Here is a 16500-nt window from a genome sequence, read left to right as displayed (position 1 = left end):
TTTCCTCATTTATAAAATGGGAATTATACCATACTACCTTCATCCCAAGGTTATAATAATGAAAGTGGGAATCAGAATTATTTTTGTTCCCTCTCATCAGAACTTAATTGTACTGACAAAATCAGTCAGTAAACATTTATTAAGCACCTATCTACCATATGCCAGGCACTGGTAATACAATAAGAAACAAGAAAAAAAAACAGTCCCTTTCTCAAGAATTTTACAATCTAATGGGCCTATTGAAGGTATTTATGTATCATACTGACTTCAGGGGGCTTTTTGAACATTTTATTTCTAGGGATACCAGGATGTTCGGGATCGAATGATCCATCGATCAACTAGTCAGGGCTCCATTAATTCTCCTGTCTACAGCCGTCATAGTTACACCCCAACAATGTCACGTTCGCCACAGCATTTCCACAGACCTGGTAAGGGCAATGGTTATCTATGATTTATCTCCTTACAGGTATCACTATTTTCATGTGATAACTCAGTGGTAGAGAGATGATGAACCATCATTGGCACTGGAAGGATAATGGCCAAGTTTTTAACATTTTTTTCCTCCCCCAACAACTGTCTTACATACTAGTCATTAAATACTGACTTTTTTTAAGTTGTGTTGGTGATTTCTTATGGATAACTTATACAAATGATCAAATATCTTCATCAAGTTATTGCTATTCCTTAGTAGGATAATACAGTTTTATTATCTCAACTTGACCTGTTGAAAGAACCAAATGCATAAGTTCTTGGTTATTCATATGGCTATGGAAAGCTTTGGAAGCATTCAGTCTTAATCAAGAGCAGTTAAAAGATCGTTTCTGTATATAGCACTTGAGGACCAGATCAGAGTTACACCTACATTATGGGTTTCACTTGACCTTTCTTGTTCTCGTTCCATTCACTTCAAGTACAGAATCCTCACTGCTGTCAGGAGTAAGGTGGGGGTGGGGGGGGTTGAGGATAGGTATCTCTGTGTGGAATTGGAGAAGAATGAAGACAGATAAGGAATCTGAATTTTTTTTAATCCTCCATGAAGTAGAATTCGTAAGGAGATGTGAGTCTGTCTCTTATGGAGAAACCTGAGGTGGCAGTAAAATGATAAGTTGTTGCTCTGTGCATCAATTAAGACTATTTTAAGCATCTTACCTTGATTTAATGACGAAAAGAAAGTCAACATGTCACTTTTAAGTGTATTTTAAAATGTACTAGAATTAAAACTGAAGGAAATTAATGAATGTAAAAAGGCTGCAAATTTCTGTTTATTGCCCACACATTTTATGCACACACAATTCTCATTTGGCCAAAGTAGGTCCCATTCCAAATCCTCCTTCTTACACAGCAGTACACAAATAAGCAGACAGGTAATGAATACTTGTTAAATTACTGAACTAAACTACATTGTGGGGGGGTGTTTTTTAAGACCTTCACTGAATACTCAGGATGCTTGAGTATTTTTACTTACCAACTGGAAATATTCCACTTAAAAGCTGGAACTTCTAGGTTATAAATAATCCTCTCTGCCACTGCCTTCCCCATCCCTTTACTGTACCCTTTGAGGGAGCTATAAACCATGAAGATAACTGGTCTCTGGCATCAAAGCAGGAATAAATTGTATGCAACAGTTGGTAGAATAAGATTCTCTGAGTACAGGTATTTATCTTTATCTCATAAGAAAAAAGGTCCAGTAAAGGATGGAAAAGGGAAGGGCAGTGAGGGGAGAGAGGATTGAACAGGGAACTTCTATATTACATTTTTTTTAAATTTATCCTTACTGATCATTCAAGAATATTCATCTGTTATAATCATTTTTCCTTTAGAACAACGTTATGACTTTTGTAGACTCACCTAGCCTTTGAGAGGTATATTTCTCAACTTATGTACACTTCTGCTGCAATGCAGGTTGGGTCATTTTCTTGGATTTATCCTGCATATCCAAAATGAGGCTGGAATTAGATTCTGATACAGTAGTGATAGTGGACAGTGTTGATGTCCCTAGTGATTTCTGCTCATGCCTCCCTAAGTCACTTTTGCTGTTCTCTGGCCATGTAGATCTGCCCTAAATCCCTTAGGTGTAGACGTGTTTTGTTTGGTTTTGTTTTTAGTTTTCAGGGTCTACTGATTCTCTGAGATGTTTGGAGGCAGAACTATCTGCTTGTGTTGCCCAACCTTGTCAGTGAACCTACAAGGGATCTTTTCCTCTTCTAAATCAATACCCAAATGGCATGAAGCTATTGGAGAGAAGTTTGCAGCTTTTTAAAAAATAAATTACTGATATTGAGAAACACTTCCTTTCAAACTTCCTAGAATTGCCATCTTCTTACATGACTTTCCGTTGGCTTTGTTTTGTCAGGTGCTTATCAAAAACAGCTGCTAATTAATATATTTGGGTATTTGCAATGTGTGCATGTCAACAGCTGGTTGTCTCCCTACCCATGACGTGTTGCTACTCTTGTTTTGCCAACCGAAGACATTTGTCATGATAGGTGAATCAATGCCAACCTGTTTTTTTAAAAATACTTTCTAAAACTTTGCCTAACCCTTGACCTGGTACATTCTTAACCCTTTCTCCTTCCTCCTTTTCAGACTTCTGATTAAAATGCTTTTTTCTTTGGGTGCCTCTCTCCCTGCTTCTCTCTTAATTTTTATTCTTCTTTTTGTTTTCATTTTGTCCCTGACCCATGATTCCTTTCGCTGCTGCAGAGCTGCTCTCTCCTGGTGTGCAACGGTTGTCATACCTGCGCACTAGCAGTCTCAGCTCCACCCACAATGACTCCCGCCCCAACTCCCCATTCCGACACCACTTCATTCCCCATATCAAAGGTAAGGAGTCAGGCCTTTCTAGCTAGCGCCCTGCATAGTGGAGATTTATTAGCGCTCTTATGAAAGCTAATAAGGTTTATCTCCGAAAGGTAGCCTTGAGCTTTTTTAACCTCTCCGCATGCCTCTGATGTTTCACTACACTTGTGTGTGTGTGTTTAGAACTGGCATAACATCTTCCTTTGGGAGGAATATGTCATTTCTAAGGGCCCTAGATGAAGAAAAAATATATATACACTTATATATTACATATTAGAAACATAGGCAATCTACTGCTTAGGGTACAGAGATTATTTTGGTGATTATGTTTCAAAAGCCACTTAATATGTAATATATAGCTCCTATGCTGGCCAAGTTGGTACAGTTTTAATAGGTGATGTGTATTTCCAAAAATATTTAAGCAACCAACATGTAGAAAGTACCTCAAAAGTGATGAGTTGGTTAACAGCATTATGTCTTGGCCAACATGAAAAGATCCATGGCAACACCTTAAATATTTTTGTTGTCAGTTCTCTTTCAAATGTTGTCAGACCTCTGAGTCCATATCTTTAAGCTATCTTCCTTTGATCTGACCTGTCTTCCACTCAGAGAGTGAGAGGTTCTATATATCCTGTTTTCTGTTCCCAAGGTAGGCCTATTTTTGGTCCTGCCCCATGTTTCCCTTTGTGATATTTAACCAGTCCTTCCTTGTGATTGTTCTTTCATCTCCTATATCAGGCCTTGACCAGTGTTCTTGTTTTCTTCTCTATTGTGGGGAAGCCAAGAATCCTGATGAGGTTTAAACAGGGTCATCATTTGAAATAGACTTCAGAAGTGGTCCTGGTTTCTACTATCTACTTCATCCGAAACAAGCCAAATGATGGAAGCATCAGTGAGAGAAGGTTCAGGAAGCCTAGGCTGTTGCCATGGATCTTAAGAAATGCTAATAGACTTCAACCATATTCCAAGCACTCAAGTTAGTGACTTATAAATTGGAATCCTAGTTGGGGTTGGGGGGAGGGGAAAGTGGTTTTAATTAGCACACACTTGGAACCTACCCAAGCACTTTTCTGTCATATTAATTTGATTTTTAGTTATTAGATCTCTTAAAAATAAATGCACTTCTCATGTCAGCATGAAATTAGCCAACAAACTTTACCATTTCAACATTTTCTATGCACCAAAAATAGCATTGCTGTCATGCTTTCTGATGGCCCAAGGATCTTCTTCAATGGGCACTATGAGATAATACTTCTAACCAAATATGCCTAACAGTCTGGAATCCATCCATCCTTGCCAAGCTATTTTTTAGAAAATCAGTATTATTGTCATTGAGTGTTTTTTTTTTAAATAAAACCATTTTTAAACTGAAAAACTCAGCTATTATCTATTATGGAAAAAGAGTCATACAGTTAGAGAATATCAGATTTATCTTCCTGGCTGTCATATTCAATCAGTCCGGGATTTCATCAGTGTGGACACTCACAACACTGATGCTTATTATTCCTTCCCTCACACATTTGTAGAAAATTTCATCAACTGCTAATAGCCAAAAAAAAAAAAAAATTTGTCATCTGATGACCAACCCTCTGGTGATAAGACTCTTGGAAGAACTGGTCTTAGGGCACCAGTCTAACACTGAGCCCATACTCATCTCACACTGGGCCCATACTCAGAGCTTTTCCAGTTCCTTAACGCTTGCTAGAGATTGTATCATCTGACATATGTTTAGAGAAAAGATTTGGGGCGGCTAGGTGGCGCAGTGAATAGAGCACCAGCCCTGGAGTCAGGAGGACCTGAGTTCAAATGTGACCTCAGACACTTAACAAAAAAAACTATCGTGTGACCTTAGGCAAGTTACTTAACCCTGATTGCCCTCCAAAAAGCAAAAGAAAAAAAAAAAAAGTAGAGAAAAGAGTCAGCCCTACCCCAGAATAAAGGAACACATGGGTAAATAGTCTGCTTATCCTCAGAGACCTTCATATAGAAGTACTTTCTAATTCAACTTCATTTTGTAATGCAGAAGAAACCGTTACTGATTGATTAAAAGGAAAATTTCCCATTTTGTTTGGATAGGTTTTTTTTTCATTTAATATCTAAGACTTTTTTTTAAAATGAAAACTTTTTATAATATATATCATGCCTGAATTCCTACATAAAGTTATAAAATTTTGATCAAACTGTTATGATATAATATGCAATTTCTGATCTTAGACAAAGCATTCATTTATTCAGGTCTGTTGCTGTTCAACAACATAAGTATAGATTAACCAAATGGCAGAGGCACCAGTAGTTGGTGTGTTTGTTTTTTGCTGACATATGAAATCGAAGATGCTTATTAAATAACCTTAAAATGTTCATTTTCTACTTCCTTTTTCCATAAAAACTGCATTTTTTTGATACTGATATATATAGTCAGCATCCTTCCCCAAATATGTTTGATAACATTTTTATTTGTTTTTAGCCTTTTGATAAAAAAAATCACGATCTCTTCTGAAAAAGGCGAAAAATGCAATATGCTTTTTGCTCCTGTTTTATCCAGCAATGATAGATTACCTTTATACTTTTGTTTGGATCTGGATTCTAAATCCTTGAACTCATGATTGGTAGAAACAATCAAATGAGGACAAACTCAGCAAAGGTTTTAGGGCAGGGGTGTTTGGCAACCATGTGATATGAATACAAACTTAAGTTATTCATATATTAACTAAATTGCAACTAAAAAGTTAAACAAAAAATTCCCCTTCTTCACGTCTTATCATTTGGGCCTTATTTGTGCCAATTAGTGCATATATAGCTAACATATATTTTCCAAAGTCAAAAACATAACATCCACATAATATCCACTGATATTAAAAGTGGAATGTCCTTATTGGCAAGCAAGCTGAATAATAATATGCCCTATGGAAGAGGTGACTTCAGAATTCCAGAGTTTGCCCTGAACTCCACTACTCAAGTAGTACTGGATATTTGAAAGGGTTCAATACTGTTTCTCCTGATGGATCCCAGGATTTTGGGAGTTCTTATGTTTCTTTGCTTTCTGATATTCTGTGAACCTCAGATTCTACTTGAAAATGTTCATCTGTTCATACAGAAGAATTTTTAATGCTTGGAAAATATCCATGAAGGGAATATTTGCCCATTTTAAAAACATATTTGAGAGATTTTTAAAAGACACCATGAGGGGTGGCTAGGTGGTGCAGTGAATAAAGCACTAGCCCTGGAGTCAGGAGGACCTGAGTTCAAATTCGGCCTCAGACACTTGACACAAAACTAGCCATGTGACCTTGGGCAAGTCACTTAACCCCAATTGCCCTCCAAAAAAAATAAATTAAAAGACACCATGATCTCTAAGGTTTTCTTGTAGCCCTTCATTTAAATATTTGTTTTAAATCCTGGAGACTATCTCATTGAATGTGGGAAATTATCTTAGTTTAAAATGGAAGAGATTAGTATTTTAGGAGTATTCAAAGATAAGCAGTGAAGTCTTAACTTTTCTGCCAAGCTAAAGTAAGATCATCCCTTTGGACACACAAGTTCCATCATCTCTGATGCATGTCTGGCATAGGGGTCCCCCAAAGTACATTAAGCTCAAGTTGATTGCATGAATAATAAAGCTGAGAGCTCAACATGAGATTCACTGTCTGTTCTTACTCACCTGCCCCCTCCCAGTTTTCTCCCCAAATTTCATTTCATTCCTGGGTATGTTTCATTTTTTTTCTCTCCTGACCTTTTCAGCTTCGTTCTACATTGGTATGTGCCACTGAAGCCATTCAGTTGTCATGCATGCCCCAGAGGTTTGCAAGGGAACCTGTTTTCACTTTGTTTTGGGTGGTTGTGCACAGTTTTATGGGTTTCTCCTCCTTCCCCTTGACAGTATGCAACAACCTCTATTTTCCATAACCTTGAAGCATGTAAGAAGATTGTGGAATGAATCAAATAAAGTTAGGTCTGACAGGGCCACATATTAAGTTTCTTCAGCCTGTCTTGCAATGGTTTTCCTTGTTCTATCACAAATGTGATACTGGAGGGAGTTGGCTATTCCTTTTTTAGAGATTTAGTGAAACACCTGGCAATCTTGGAACTCCCTGAAGAAATTTTAGAAGCTCCCAATGCTTTATGAGACTCAGGAGCATATTAGTAGATGCATCACATTTGAAAATTGCAACTAGGAAATTCATAGGATGAAGATTTAGAGTCCAAAATCTGAGCACTGCCTCAGGCTTCTCTCACCCAGCTGTTCCTCACTATGACAATACGGACAAAATAGGCTCTTTTTCTCTGCCACAAAATGAGACGACTGAGGTAAGTAGTACCAAATAGAGGAAAGAAATAGGGGATAAAACATTTGAAAATCATTATCAACAGAGAGAGACTTACTGAAGGATGAATGAGGTTTATTTTCCAAACCATAGTTTGAATGTCAGATATCCTAAAGCTTAAGAGCTTTAAAAAGCCCTCCTTGGATTGATCCAGATGAATGACAATGTCACCTCCAACATTAAAAGAGAAAGAATGGGAGGGTTTTCTTCCCCTCCACTCTGTAAATTTTAAGGAGCCATTGTTACTTGATAAAGAGTTAGAAATAGAGAACTGATACAAACTATGTTTATGTACCCTTCTTAACTAGCTCCTGGCCTCAATAGTTAGGCTCAATAACAATTTAGGATAAGATCGTATTTCTTTATATACACATCGCTGAATGTTTTTCTTTAAGGAACAAATTTAAAATAGAATAACCATAAATAATATTATTATAATATTTAGATACTGAAACATCTTTGCTCAGAACTAGTGCTATAGCAACTATCAGATATTGTTAGTTAATTAAGCCCAACCCTTTGGTGTACTTAAGTTGTCCCATGGTTGAATTGGGTTGTAAATGTGATCACATTTCTTAAGAGAAAGGGTATTTATCTTAGAAAGGGGACAGTTGGCTTCATAGAGATTACTTGGAGATTTAATTTACTTTTATATCCTTTACATTGGAGGTAAGCTTTTATAGTTATACCTTCTTAGTACAGTTACACCATTGTATCAGCATCTCTATCCCCTTTGACATATCCAGTGCTCAGACTTTGCCAACCTCAACTTTCTGGTGCAGGTGAGAATTCAAAAAGAGACCTAGATAACAATACTAGCCTACACTTACTTTATATAGTACTTTACAGTTTGCAAAGTGGTTAAGTGCCTTATCTCTTTGGGTCTTCATAACAGACCTTGACATAGGTACTCTTATTATCTTCATTTTTACAAAAGAAGAAACTGAGTTTAAGAGAAGTTAAGCTATTTTCCCAGAGTCATATAGCTAGTAAATGCCTAAGACCATATTCTAACCCTGTTGTCCTTGCCTCCAAAGCCAGTGCTCTCTCCACAATGCTACACTTCCTTTTGCAGCACTTTGATTAAGTCTATTTTCTCTGAGCTTCATTTTCCTTAGCTCTCCAAGGTTCTTTCCAGCTCTGTGATTCAATGAATCAACAAATCTTTCATCTAAAGCATACTTTACTTGATCAATACTTAATTGTCTGATTTCTACTGGTAACCAGGGCCAGCTCAGGGCAAACTGTGGAAGTAGAAAGTGACCTGCCATCCACAACTTCCCAAGTCATCCTCCTACTCCCCTCTCAGGGTTCTAGCATTTACCTGCTCTCTCTCTGCCCTCTTCCTCATAAGAATGCCATCTTTCAAGAAGTGTCTGACATCAATAATTATTGTTGATATAAATTAATATATGCCTCTAAATAGTGCCATGAAAAGTTTTGTTAAATGAATCTTTGTTAATAGAATAGAGGCAAACATGTGGAGGAATGATTTTGGGAAGAAGGTAGACTTTGCATTCCCCTCCTCTCATGTGGTTGGGATGGTTGCCTTCTTCACCTGTGTGATATTAACTCCTCCTGGCACCGTCTATTCTGCCTTAGGTTACAATCAGAGAGCAGGGAGAACAGTGATCACCCAGATAGGGGATAGGAAGGGGGAAAAAATGTGATTTCTATTTACAAATTTCTTGGCAGATTAAAAGGTCATGTGGGAGGCTTTGGCAAACTTGTGAGATGTTGCTTTGATAGGTTGAGGTATGTTTGTGTTTTGAGCAAGGGACCATTCTGGAGACTGGGAGGTCTTCTTGTCTGTGAAGGACTTCCAAGGAAGACTAATTAACTAGTTCACTCAATAATTAACTTGCCTAATAGAGGAGACATTGTCTCTACCGTAGAGTGTTCTCTTGGATTTTAGTTGATTTTTCTAAGAATTCCAATATTTTATCTCTCTGAGATCCCCAAATCACACAACAAAAATGATGACTCCTTGCATTCTAAACATAAGAGAAGGCTTTTAATGCATTTTGCTTTCATGTTTTGCTGTATGTTTGAATATTGTTTCTTTTTTAGATATAGTTGTGATACTGATCAACAATGACCAAAGCTCAGTAAACATGTATTAAACACTATATCCCAGGTACTGTTCCAAGTGCTTTAAGAGGAATTCATAAGAAGGAACCTTGGTGTAGTAGAGAGTAGACCTTAGAGTCAGAAAGACCTAGGTTCAAGTCCCACTTTTTTGTTTTGTGACCCTGGGCAAGTAACTGACTAATCCCATCAGTGTTATAGACAACTTTCTATGATTTTAACTTGCAGAACAATTGTTGTTCTATGTTGGTAAGAGTTTCTTTGTGAAATCTATATCCCAAAGAAATCACAGACTGAGTCCAGAAAGAAATGGAATTCTTCTTTTCCAAATCTCATTTTGACCTTGTGGCTTGAATTGGTAACATTGCATACTTTTCCCAGAAGGCAATGACTCCTGGCCATACAATGAAGTAGTCGTTGGACCAGATGGATTCCAAGTTCCCTGCTAGCCCTAAATTCTCTGATCCTATGACATTAGGTTCACAATGAGGTAAATGTAGTTGAATTCTACAGTGGTAAGGGCCAAGATACTGCTGAGACATCTCCCAAGTAAAAATCTGTAACTGACTGACAAAGACAACTTTTTTGAGATGAAATTTCTAGGCTTTCTTTTCAAAGAATTATCAAAGGATTTTTGGTTTCCAATTGTCTAGTTTTCCTATTAAAAATACTCAGTATTTTCAGTTTATGATAAAACCTTCTTTGAATGGGAAAGTATTGGTTCAGAGATGTTGAGTATCTATTACAGTGCATTTAGGGGATTTTTACTAAACTAAAAAATGACTATACCATCGATTAAGCAGAATATCAATTAATCATTTCATTTAAGATATTTCTTCCTTAAGAACATGTAAGCCATGTTCTCCCAAGCCATATCTATCTCTCATTTTATTAAGTTCATGCTAATTTTTATCTCAGTTTATCTGGTGACAAACCTGAACTAATTCTCATCAGGCAAAGTATTAGGCTATGATAGAGGTTCATTCATCAGGAACAATTTATCCAGCAGTTTTTATAACATTTCTTAATTATTAGCTGATTATAGCCTAATGCATGAAACAGTAAATTAGCCTTCATAAAATATTGGGAACATGGTACAATATTATGCAAATAGGAATGTTAAATGCAGCTTCAGTTGCATACCCAAGCTTAAGATTTATCATGTTGAATTCTCCCAGAGCTACATTTGGAAATTCAGAACTCACCTTTGTAATAATGTGTTACTTATTTTATATCAGTCTATGTTTTCATTTTCTAAAATTACATACTCAGAATAAAAATTTCATTTTCTCTCTAGTAAACTAGAGTCTTTAGGCAATACAATCCAAAATCAGGCAGCATAATTTAAGGAATTTGTTTTTAATGCTCTAATATTTTGCAAATCTGTATGCATATAGACATAAATTATTTTTAAATGTTACTGATATAATAACTTGACAGAATCCTACACCCCTAATGGTGTTTCCCCATTTAAATATCATTCAGTAGAAATAGAAGCAGCATAAAGGCCCCAAGGAAGGGAAAGAAGTGAGTTAGAAACTTCCAGTTGACCATAAGTCCATTTTTAGACAGCTCCCAAAGAGATATCTCTGAACTTCCACTGTCAGAAGTTACTAAGTCAGTAAGTTTTTGTCTCCCATGAATGGTGGTCATAGTGGAATCTAACTTTTCAAGAGAAAGATAGGAGGGAGTAGAAGCAAATAAGGCATAGACATCGAAAAATTGAATTGTACCTTGTCCACTTCAAAGTTAGAAAACAAAAGAATCATAGTGCAAGAAACCATATTGCATTGGTAAGGGGAAGGACCGGGTAACAACATGAGTTTTCTACCAGACCTAGTCTTAGTTTAGACAAACATGCTCTGATTGCCAGCATCTGCCTACATGCTTGGAAATGGTTGTATTTGAGTTTGCAAAGTCAGTACTTTATATGCTTGAACCTTAACTGTTTTAATCTTGATTCTAAATCATGAGCAAGAAACTTCCCATTTCTCTTTCTTATATTGACCATCTAACCAGTACGCTGCTCGCTTACAGCATCCAATCGCATGCCCTCGGAATGAAGCATCTTGTTGCCAGCTGCCTTTAACTCAATTCTCCCTTGAACATGAATTTCCCTCTCTCAGAATACTAAACTTGAAATCACCTGTGCTAGCAAAATTGATAACTTATTTGGTTTTCTTTCCTTTTTTTTCTCTCTTCAGTTTCTCTCCTTTCAGTTTGTTGTTTTGAATTTCTATTATGCTTGCTTTCCCCCTCCCCTTTTGTCACTCTCCCTTCTCTCATTTTGTTTTCTCCATTCTTCTCATTGGAGGCAATGAGCCATCCAGCGGCCGGAACTCCCCTCTCCCTTATCGGCCAGACAGCCGCCCTCTAACTCCAACTTACGCTCAGGCCCCTAAACATTTCCATGTTCCAGGTAGGAGCTGACACTGTATGTGTCTTGGTGTCCCGTCACAGTGTAGAATGTAGCCTTGTAAAACCTTTGTCTCGTCTCCATTACCTCACGCTCTTTTATTGGGATGCATACAGTTGACATGCCTAAATTGCAGGTTGTTCTAAAGGATAATTAAAACAGTTTTATACATAAAATTTAGGGTGATATTAAAGGGTTGTTTTTGGTTTTGGTTTTGTTTGGTTTTTTTTATGATTGTCTATGGGGGGTGGTGATACTGGAGTTATAACTGTGGTGACTCAAAAGGAAAATGTCTCATGTTAATATATTAATTATTTCTAGATATTAGTTAATGGTATGGCTTGGTACAAGTGGCAAGTAAAGCTTTCTTACTGTCATTGATGTTGAATTTATGTAGCTTCAGGAATCTAACATTTATATCCCAAAGCAATTCCCTCTTTGTCTCAGTTGTAAGAGTATTCCCACAGATTTTTAATTTCCTGTCCTAGAGATGTGACACCAGATAAATTGAGTGTTCTTTTCATGACATGAAATTAATCGTTTGTGGCACTATGACTGCATAGCAGCCTACTAAGAAGCCTTGCCTTTCAGGCTTAGGGCTGGAGGCTTTGCTTGGGTATTTATAAGCATTCACAGCATCTACACAAATGGTTGTTCTCCAGCAAGAGGAAGGAAAAGAAAAGTCAATATTTTGTAGGAAAGTAAAATTCATTGTCTTATTGTTAGAATTGACTCATTCCTATAAGGGATACAGAATCAAGCAGAGTTTGCCAATCATGGTTATCATAGAGTTCAAGCTATGGTATGCTTTAATTGGTAATAAAAATAAAATTCTCCATCTTATAACATTTTTGACCTCTCCTGTCTATGGAAAATTATTTAATAAATTACCCATTATTTTAATCTTAGTTAACAATTGGCAAATTAATAATTTTTTTCTATTTAAGTCAAGAAATTGCAGTGAAACTCAGGGTTACTAGATTTAGAATCAAAGGACCTAGATTTGAATGCTAGCTCTGTCATTTACAACCTATGTGACTTTTAGCAAGTCATTTTCCTTCTCTGGGCCTGTTTTCTCATGTGTAAAATGAAGGCATTGACCTACACCTCTAAAGTGCCTTCTAACTCTAAATCCTATGATACCTCAAAATATCTCTAAGGTTTAGTTTGCCATATGGTTTTAGATTGAGGCATCAATAACATAATGAATAGAAAGCTGGTCTCAGAGTGAGGGTGACCTGAGTTCAAAGCCCAACTGAGTCATATTGACTGTATGACCTTAGGCAAATAATTTAACCTCTCAATGCCCCCATGCAATTATCTGAGATTATAAATTGTCAAATAGTCCAATCTACATTGCTGGAAGATCTTTCCTTGTTGAAAGTACCTTACACCAATGAAATCACAGATCTAGACAAAATGTTTCTAATTTAGAACCATCTAATGTGGTTATAAATTTCGGTTAGCTTTGAGGATAAATTTATATTTGTAACTTGTAGTCTCTTAATGCTCCATAAAGATTTAATTCTTTGAGACTTGAGTTAAAAATGAGTATTTTGAGATTTTGCCAGATGTATTGCTAGCAGAAGGGTCTTAATTAGCAATAAGTAGGCAGTTACTGTCCCACACAAATTAGGATTAGATTGAGCATCCCATGAAAACATCTGACTGTTTTTAGAATAGAAAGCATTTTCTGTGACTTCTAATTTCACTGCATTGCTTCACACTCAGTTCAGCTCATTAATTAAAAGATAAATTGGACCCCGGTATCTACCGGAAGCTCAATTTCTAGACAGCAGCAATTTGAGGAGGTTTTTTTTTAACCTCCAAAATAGTTCTGTCTTTCACACCATCAAAACATCTCCTTTGTTTTCATTTTCCTCAATTTTTTTTTACTACATTCTTAATGAAATGTGTATATGTATATATATGCATATATATGTGTATATATACATGTGTGTGTGTATATATATATATATAGGGGCTCACATCTTGGTTACATCAGCATATTTATTGTAAGATGTATTACAAAGAATTTCATGTCACATGTCTGATAATTCACTCATTTTTGTGTTTTTCCTTCAAATAAACCAATTCTTTGTAATACAAAAGAAAACTTTCTGGTCTTTTTTTGTTCAAGACTCTTCACACTGGCTTAACATTTGTTTTATTTTTTCTTATCCCATAACTAGTCTCTGTACTCACACATCTTTGCTTTTTCATTCCACAGATCAAGGAACCAACATATACCGAAAACCACCCATCTACAAACAACATGGTAAACCTACTTTCCTCCTCATAACCCTTAAATAGGAAAGTCAACTCTAATTCACATCTTTGCTGTTCACTGAAGTACTTACCCAGGTCTTCTTTTAATTACATCATCCAGTGGAAGGGGTTTCTAGACATACTTAGAATAATTCAAAGATGCAGTATTTAATTTGGTTCCTGAAGGTACAAATTTTATGCACATGCCATAAAAAATTGATTGTCTAGAGGAAGTGAATTCATTAAGGTAAGATTGTATTACAGAACCACCCAACTGAACCTAGATCACAAAGTTTTATTAAACTGGATCCAGGAGCCAAAAAAAACAATTTTCTTTCTCTTTGTGGTAAAGATAAAAGTTTTACTATATGGCTTATATTGCATGCAGACTTCCTACCTAGACTAATTGCCTAGAAAGCATATATAACCCTAATAACTCTGAAGAGCTTGAAACTAGTAAGGCTAACAAAGTAAATGAAAGCAAATGAGACAAAGGCTCTTTGGGTAAATCAAAGTCAACTTAATTGCTCAGTTACCCATTTCATTTAACATCTCTCTTTAGGAACCTAGTGAACATTGGAGTAAAGGTGGTTTAGTAGAAAGTGCTGCACTTGGAGTTGGGTGGGGTTCTGATCCCAACTTCGCCACTCACCAGTGGTATGATCTTGAGCATCCTCATCTCTCTAGATCTCAATTTCGTCATCTAGTTGGAGTTAGTTGAACTAGATGACTAGCCTAATCTACTCTTTAACCCTTAGGTCCCTTTTTGTTTTAAGATTGTGGAATTCTAGGGGCGGCCAGGTGGCTCAGCGAGTAAGAGCACCGGCTCCAGTGTCGGGATGACCTGGATCAAGTCCGGGCTCAGATACTCAGCACCACACCCAGAAATAACTGGCCGTGTAACCTTGAGCAAGTTACTTAACCCCGATTGCTTAAAAAAAAAAAAAAAAGATTGTGGAATTCTTTGGTTACAGAGTAGAGAAAATAATTGACTACTACTTGATGAGTAATAAACATAAACTTCTGTTAAAGTTGTTCTCTTCCTTTTGCCAAGAAATTAGTATTTTTGAGATGAAGGAATGTCATCATTCTGTGTAAATTCCATTTTCTTCCATAATCATTGGCTCTCTTAAAAGATTGTGTCATCCTTATGTCTTTATGGACAGATAGAAAACAAAGGCTACCTTCAAGGGTGTGCTTGATTTATTGGGAGTGTTTAGGAAAAATAAATATTCAAATTTTTCCTGGAAACTTGAAAGCTGCCTTTGGAATGAATTGTCAAATATGCATCATGACTCAAAATGAAAAATATGATTTAAAATGTTCAAGAAAAAACCTATACATCAAAGTATGAGGGGAGAAGCAACCAAAAAAAAAATTCAAATGGCTTGAGGTTCTTTCAGTTTGTTCTTTTTTTTAAGTTTTACATGATATGCTTGCATTTTACGTTTCTTAACATTATTTTTGTTTGTTTTTTATGGTTTTAATGTGTCTTCCCACCCTCTCATTAACTTGTGAATGTTTAACCACTGATTTCACCAAATCTAATCCGTAAGTACTGTTTGAAGTCATGTTTTTGTTCCCCTAAAAACCAATTTTCCCAGAATTTGGGATATCAATTTATATACTTTTGCATCTAGTAATATTTCTCCTTGCAGTTAATTTAAAACAAAAATCACACAATTTAAATTTAAGGAGTTTAAATAACATTGCATTTTTTACAACAAAGAAATAGTTTTGGTGTCCTTTTAAAATGACTTTAAAGATGAAGACTTTATCTCTAATTTGATATAGAGTAATCAAGAATAACATAGATATTGATCTAGAAATCCAGAGATTTGTCTCCTATACTTGGCTCTATCATTGTCACTGATTGATTTTTGAATCACATAACCTCTCAATCTGTTTGCTCCTATGTAATATGAGAGAGTTGGGTTAAATGATCTTCCAGGTCCCTTTCTTGTTCTCAAATTCTGTTATTTGGAAAGCATATTGTTAAAACAACTGTTTTATACTAGGTCCAATTAACCTGTAAACACCATAGAAAAGACAGAGTTGAGGTTCCACATACTGAATTATTTAGCTTTATAATTTGTATCCTTTCAATCTCTGATTTGTAACATGCACCTGGAGTTATTGTATTTAGACCTAACTCTTGCTTGCAGCTAAGTATAATACAAAGAAAAGAAATATGAATGAAATAATTACATCCAGTTTGACCTCCATACATTTAAAATTGAATGACTCATTTGTATGTGCCAAACTTTGAATGGAAATGGTTAATAGATATGGCAGACATGTATTACATTGCTAAATGCAATTTCCTACAAAGTGACAATTGATTCCCTCATTTCTGTTTGGGTTTTTTTTTCTCCCCACTGGGGCTTAAGAAAGCAGGTTCCATGAATATAATAATTTAAAATTAATGCAACAGCACTAATCCATTTTTAGTTTCTTATAAGGTTCTAAAGCAAACAAGCATGCTGATGATTTCCTTAACTCTCAGTGAGACAAAAGTCTGCTTGATGTGTCTCTCTTATCCCCTTTTATCACTAATCCCTTTAACATGAAACTATTCTAATTAAATATAGGGTGAGACTGAGCCCC

At 36.1% G+C, this 16500-nt stretch overlaps 1 protein-coding gene across 1 annotated transcript in view; it reads left to right on the top strand.

Annotated features, from left to right (window-relative positions):
* The window catches only part of ABLIM1 (actin binding LIM protein 1), a 284912-nt gene that overhangs the window by 245006 nt on the left and 23406 nt on the right, over positions 1–16500 (top strand). The window contains exons 12-13 of the mRNA XM_069099028.1: positions 299–428; positions 13856–13903. Coding sequence (XP_068955129.1) covers positions 299–428; positions 13856–13903 — 178 coding nt within the window. The remainder of the gene's footprint in view (positions 1–298; positions 429–13855; positions 13904–16500) is intronic.

The sequence above is a fragment of the Petaurus breviceps genome, unplaced genomic scaffold (genome assembly GCF_028583685.1).
Source record: "Petaurus breviceps papuanus isolate PSGF00001 unplaced genomic scaffold, PetGlider_PUasm1.0 37, whole genome shotgun sequence".
Lineage (NCBI taxonomy): Eukaryota > Metazoa > Chordata > Mammalia > Diprotodontia > Petauridae > Petaurus > Petaurus breviceps.
This window is presented reverse-complemented; position numbering and strand designations above follow the sequence as displayed.